Source organism: Cebus imitator, unplaced genomic scaffold, assembly GCF_001604975.1.
Source record: "Cebus imitator isolate Cc_AM_T3 unplaced genomic scaffold, Cebus_imitator-1.0 Scaffold256, whole genome shotgun sequence".
NCBI lineage: Eukaryota > Metazoa > Chordata > Mammalia > Primates > Cebidae > Cebus > Cebus imitator.
The window spans coordinates 1,764,837-1,770,836 of NW_016107571.1; the positions used below are offsets into that span (position 1 = coordinate 1,764,837).

Consider the following 6,000-nt stretch of genomic DNA (forward strand, 5'->3'; position numbering starts at 1 on the left):
GTCCCAGCCAGTGTTCTCATCGCCACTGCTGTCACCAAGGCCCTGCCGTGGCATGGAAGAAAAGACTGTTCTTTGTTTAAGGAATTCCACTGTATTCTATGCGTGCAGGGGGTCTCCCCTCCTCCCTGCAATTATACCAGTTCTAAATGGGCCAAGGCCCTGGGGATGCCAAAGTCGTTGCAATGACTGTATGGCTGACAAACTGAGGCTGACTAGGGACTGGTAGCACAACTGGGGACCACTTAGGGATGGAGAGTGAACACATCCTGGGCCTGGATAGGACGGGAAAATGGCCAGTGATGGTCAGACGAGGCCCTTGGCTCTCACTGTAGTTATCCCTCTCACCGTCACATAGGGGCACTTGCAGGGCCAGCCTCATGGGTGTGCAACCTGCACAGCCACTCAGAAGGGCCCCATGCTGGATTTAACGTTGAGCTGTCACCATCATGAAGTTAGTAATGGTTGAAGGAGGGGCCCTGCGTTTCCATCTTGCACGGGGCTCTGGCGGGTCTGGTGGCCTGCTCACCTCTCCTCATTCTTGTCTTACTCCTCACTCTTACTCTGGGCGTCCACATAGGGCCATAGGGGCCTCAATTCAAAGTCTTGCTTTGCTGCTTGCTAGCTGGGTAAGTTGGGGGTGACTTACTGAGCCTGTTTCCCTGTTTGTTACAGGATAATGATGTCCCCTGTTTCAGAGACAGTGAGAGCGAAGAGCCTGGCCCCGTGTCACATGTCTACCTGTGACATGACATACAGTAGTGGCACAGTGTCAGCTCCCTCCCTGCCCTGTTCGCGTCACTCTGAGGCTTTTCTCCACAGATTTCTGAGATCTCTGCGTCTAGCTGCTCCAAGAAAGTACAAGAACATACCCGGGAGCTGTCTGGGGCAGTGTAGAACAGCAGGGTGAGGACAGCATGGCCGAGGAGAGGGAAGAAGCCAGGGGTAGCCTGTTCCTGAAGTGTAAGGGAAGATCGGGCTTGGAGCCTGGGCCAGCCGAGGCAAGGGGGTGGCAGGCAGCCAGTGTCAATTAAAGATAAAATCTCTCCTCCAGTAGTGGAGGGCAAACAGCAGCTGTGGCCCCCTAGACAGGAGAAAGCCATTTGCAGCCAGGCTGGCCTCAGAAAAGCTTGGCCAGGCGATAATGGGACGGGATGCACTGCTGACTCCATAACGATGTTACGCATCAGGGCCCACGGCCAAAGTGGCTGTTTTTTCTGTAGATCGATGTGGAACCATTTCATGGTCAGGGGCTGAGAACCCAGCCAGTGGCAAGGGTACCAGATGCCAGAGTGGTCCTGAGGGGACTGGAGGGGTGGCAGCTGGGGTCCCCAGTGACCCTTTCAGGCTGCTGGAAAAGGAGGGAGCAGTGTGCAGGAGTGCAGAGGGGTGGGTGAGAGAAGCAGCAGGCCGCCCCTCCTCCCCACCTCACAGAAACAGCAGGCTGCTGTGTTGTCACGCAAGAAAGGGCTCTGGCTTCCTCCTGTCCCCCGAAGCTGGAGTGGAGCCCAAAGTAGGGAGCTGGTGAAAAGCACAGAACATTGTTTAAAAGAATAAGACAGACTTTTAGAGTCAGGTAGACTCAGGTTTGGGTCCTGGCTCCATCACTTCCTTGTGGTGTGACCCTGGGCAAGTTACTCAACCTGTCTGAACCTCTGTTTCCTCATCTTTTAAATGGGAGCACAGTAGCATCTACCTCATTGAGCTATGAGGAGAAATGAGTCGGTGCCTAAAAGCCTTGAGCACAGTGCCTAGCACATAACCATTGCTAGAGGGAGAGGGGAGGATTTGGGGGCAACTCACTCCAGGAACAGATGACCAGTTTGGTTTGATGTCCTCACTTTTCAGTGAATCAACCTCATTTCAGTGAAGTCCTTATCTCCTTACAAAGGAGTAAGAGTGGGGATGATTATACCAAACAGCGAGCATTTATCGAGTGCTAGGCAGTACATTTCATGCTTATAAAGATGCGTTCCAAGATTGATGTTATGATTACCTTTGTTTTACAGAGGAGAAAACCAGCACAGCAATGTCAGGCCATTTCTCCAAAGTCACACAGCCACTAAGTAGCAAAGCTGGGATTCAAACTTAAACAGCCTGGCTCTGTGCGTCCAATGCTTACCCACCCTCTGAACTGAATGGGGCTTGTGAGGTATAAGCCCCAGTGTAGGAGTTTGTGCTTTTAATGTTATTTCCTTAACTGTAATTGATTCTCATAGCAAAGATACTGTTTTCCCCTTTTACAGTTTAGAAAACCAAGGCTTGGGGAAGTGAGTCATTCAACTCTGTCTCCCTTTTATGTGTGTGTACCCCACCCCACATACACATACGGTGGGGAGGGATGTCCTCTTGGGATTCATTCATTAATTAGCAGGAGCTAACACCCAGCTCAGTGACTGGTTCCTTCCCTCTGCAACGCCACTGGAATTTTATTCCCTGACACACACAAGTGGGTAAGTGGGGTAGAACTGCTCTGGAACCCAAGTTACATGAGGAGCCGCTCAAGCTGGAGACGTCTCGGAAACCTGATCTCAACTACCTGGTGTTTAAAGGGCGCCTGTGGGGAAGTGGGTTTAGATTATCCTCTGATTGCAGATCTGGAACTAATAGGTGGCATGTTAGGTAGGTAGGTTGGGCTTAAATTTTTAAAATCATTTCTAAATGAAATTTTTATTTGTAAGTTTTGTGGGTACATAGTAGGTATATATATAAGAAACTTATTTTCTGTTGTTTCCCTTGCTATTATAAATTTAATACTGCCAGGCATGGTGGCTCATGCTGTAATCCTAACACTTTGTGAAGCTGAGGAAAGTGGATTGCTTGAGCTCAAAAACTGGAGACCAGCCTGAACAACATAGTGAGACCCCATCTCTACAAAAAGAAAAAAGAAAATTAGCCAGGTGTGATGGCATGTGCCTGTAGTCCCAGCTTCTCTGGAGGATGAGGCAGGAGGATCTTCTGAGCTCAGGAGGTTGAGGCTGCAGTGAGCTATGATCACACTACTGCACTCCAGCCTGCATGACAGAGGGAGACCCTGTCTCAAAGAAACAAACGTTATTTAATACAAGGTATTGGAAACCATCCCCATACCAAGTCAACAGGGAGTCCCCTGTCACCCTTCCTCAGTCCCACTTTCCTCCGCAGAGGTGACACTGTTAACATCTGGTGTGGGTCCTCCCAGGCTTTCTGAAAAAGAAGCTTTCTAACAAAATTACCAAATAGAAATAGGCTTCCCTGCAGGGTAGTGAAGTTCCCTTCCCTGAAAATGTTTGGAGACACAGTGGATGATCATGTGCTGCACCAGGGTTTGTGGGAAGGATTTCTGCTCGGCGTGGGAGGTGGAATTAGAAGACTGTTTCCAATCCTAAGACTTTCTGACTCACGTGGCACACACAGCTAGTTAGTGGGGGAGGCAGGTCGGGAACACAGGTATTCCAAATGGAGTTCAACTAAACTCCTTTCCTTTCCTAGCAAGATTTTCTTCAAATTCTTCTCTGCCTCTTCCCAGCCCATCAGTGGTTTGGGACAGGGCAGAGAGACATCTGTGACTCCTCTAGCCTGGAACGAGGGGGGTGTCCTGGACTTGGGTTGTGATGCCATCCAGTGCCCACCCTCGTAGGGCCCCTGTGGCATTACTGCAGTGACCACTTTCCTTCCTTTCCTGGCACCAAGCCCTGTGTGCACACACTGGAACACACACAAGAGGTGGTACATGAGCTGGCTCAGTCACCTGGGGCCATGGTAACCACATTCAAAATGCAAAATCACACTAAAAGGCTGCCGGGGACACTGGAGACCAGGCACTCTCCCAGACAGCTTCAGCTGGGCCTGGCCCAGCTTTAGGGCCTGAGGAGAGGGAGCCAAATGGCTGCAGCTGCAAGTTAAAGGGGTCAGAGGCCTCTGATGTTGGTGCTGGAAGCCTCTCCCTTCTTTCCCCACAGGGTTATGGGGGCTCCTCCACTCCCCCCCTCTTATTTACCTGCTTCTCCAGGATCCCTGGAAGAGCAGGGTTAGCAGGCATATACTATAGCCATTCAAATCAAGTCTACCAGAAATGTGGGTTTCCACTTTCGGCTGAGTTAGGGTCTCAGCTTCTGAAATTAGCAAGCTCTGGTTGCTGGTGGGAGCTAGGGGTTGCTCCTTTTCTCTCTCTACATACTCTTTGCTGGGTGACCTCATTCCCTCCCATTGCCTGAAACATCTTCCAGTTACTGGTGACATCCACATTTATAGTCCCAGTCCAGAAATCCCCTCTCAGCTCCATTCATTCATTTGTTCATTCATTCAGCAAACACATGTGGTGTCTCTGTCTGAGGTACTGCTGTATATGCTGGGTATACAACAGGGACCCAAATAGACACCCCCTCCTCATGCTCTCCCTGCTCACTAATGTGCCTGTGTGGCTGTCCCTAGGTGTCTTCACAGCTCCCTGATGCTGAGCTGTGATTCCACCCTTTTGTCTCCCTGGTCCCCCTCTCAGTGTGCGGCCAGCATCCACCTTGAAGCTGAAACAGATGTTGTCAAAACCATCCTCCCATCCCTTAATTCATTTACTCATTTTTCGTGCATCAAATTAGTAAACACCCATACTCTGTCACTGGGGAAACAGTGGTGAACAAGACCAACAGGATGCCTGCCCTCATGGGACTTACATTCTAATCAGGGAGAGAGGCCAGAAGACCAATAGACAAAAATAATCTCCCACTCATATTCCAACCCATTGCCAAGTTCCACATTTCTAGCTCTGAAATACATGTTAGGGATTTCCCACTTCCTGCTCTTCACCCGACTCCTGCAGCTGGACTCCTGCAGGAGCCTCCTCCCAGGTCTCCCTGGGTCCCATCTGCCCTTCTGCCACCAATCTCCACCCAGCCACCAGAGGGAGAGCATCTTGCAATGGAAACTGAATCAGATTCATGTCATCCCTGCTTAGAACCCTTTCAATGGCTGGGTTCCCACTGAGTGTACAATCCAGACTCCTTAGGAGGGCCTGTGAGGCCCTGCTGCTCCTGAGGCCCATCTTGCCTCTGCTCTCAGCCCCTGGGACCAGCGGCTCACTTTCCTGTCAGTTTCCCACACATCCCCGGCCCTCTCACCTTCACTGTTTTTGCACTTGCTGTTCCCTCACAGGGATTACTTTAACCCAGCCCAGCCCCTCCCAACCTCCTTCTCGTGGCTGAGAAGGCCTGGCTGTACATGTCACTTTCTTGGTGAGGCGTTTTCCCCCCCACACATCCATGCCCTTCTGCCTCTGTCAGTTTCCATCACTGCTGCCAGTGCATTTTCCTGAAGGAACTTGCAGTCCTCTGTAACTATCAGTTGTGAGTTCCTGCTTCCCTGTAAGTTGCTAGGCCTGTAGAAGCTCAGTAAATATGAACAAATGAATGAATGGGCAGGAGATAGGCCTGGCACGAGCAGCTGCTGAACTCCGTCCTCTCTTATGCCTCATAGGCTCTGTCTCCAGCTGGCTTTGCACCTCACTTCTAGGGCATTCCTGGGAGTCCTTGGGGAATAACGTGAAAGCTCTTCTTTTTACATTGTGCATTTCCTGCCTGAGAAACTGTTGGAATAATGAGGAAGCCTTAGAGAGTTCCCATAGCTCTTCCCCCTCTTCCTTTTAGAACCTACCATTTTCTACCTGGTACTTGGTACTTGTCAAATTCCCCCTCCGGCAGCAGTGAGCTGCTCAGAGGAGCTGGTTCCTCCAAGCTCCCCCTCGAAGGCCTAGCCTGGTGCTACATGCAGAGTAGGCACTGAGCGAAATGCAGAAATGAATGAAGAAGGTGCTGGGAAAGGAAGAGTAAGAAGGCAGAGGGAGAAGGAAGGAAAGAGGAAGAGGAGGGAGGGGCAAAAGGGGTGATGAAGAGTGAAGAAAGGAAGGAGGGAGGGAAGTGAGGTCAGGGAGTGGGAAAGAGGAAAAAAGAACCTGGTCCTGCGTCCACCTGGACTCAGCACCCCACTCCGCCACCCCTCCCAGTCTTCCTGGACTCAGCACCCCACTCC

The 6,000-nt window shown here is 50.9% G+C and overlaps 1 protein-coding gene across 3 annotated transcripts in view; it reads left to right on the top strand.

The window, feature by feature from the left end:
* KCNC4 (potassium voltage-gated channel subfamily C member 4) overlaps window positions 1-6,000 on the top strand; it is a 68,659-nt gene that overhangs the window by 24,009 nt on the left and 38,650 nt on the right. The window contains exon 4 of one of the 3 annotated variants that reach the window (XM_017499309.2): window positions 2,007-2,280. The exons of the other annotated variants lie outside the window; for them this stretch is intronic. Within the exon in view, the coding sequence (XP_017354798.1) occupies window positions 2,007-2,089 (83 nt within the window). The 3' untranslated portion in view covers window positions 2,090-2,280. Of the gene's footprint in view, window positions 1-2,006; window positions 2,281-6,000 lie in introns of those variants that run through there. 3 annotated transcript variants of the gene reach the window in all.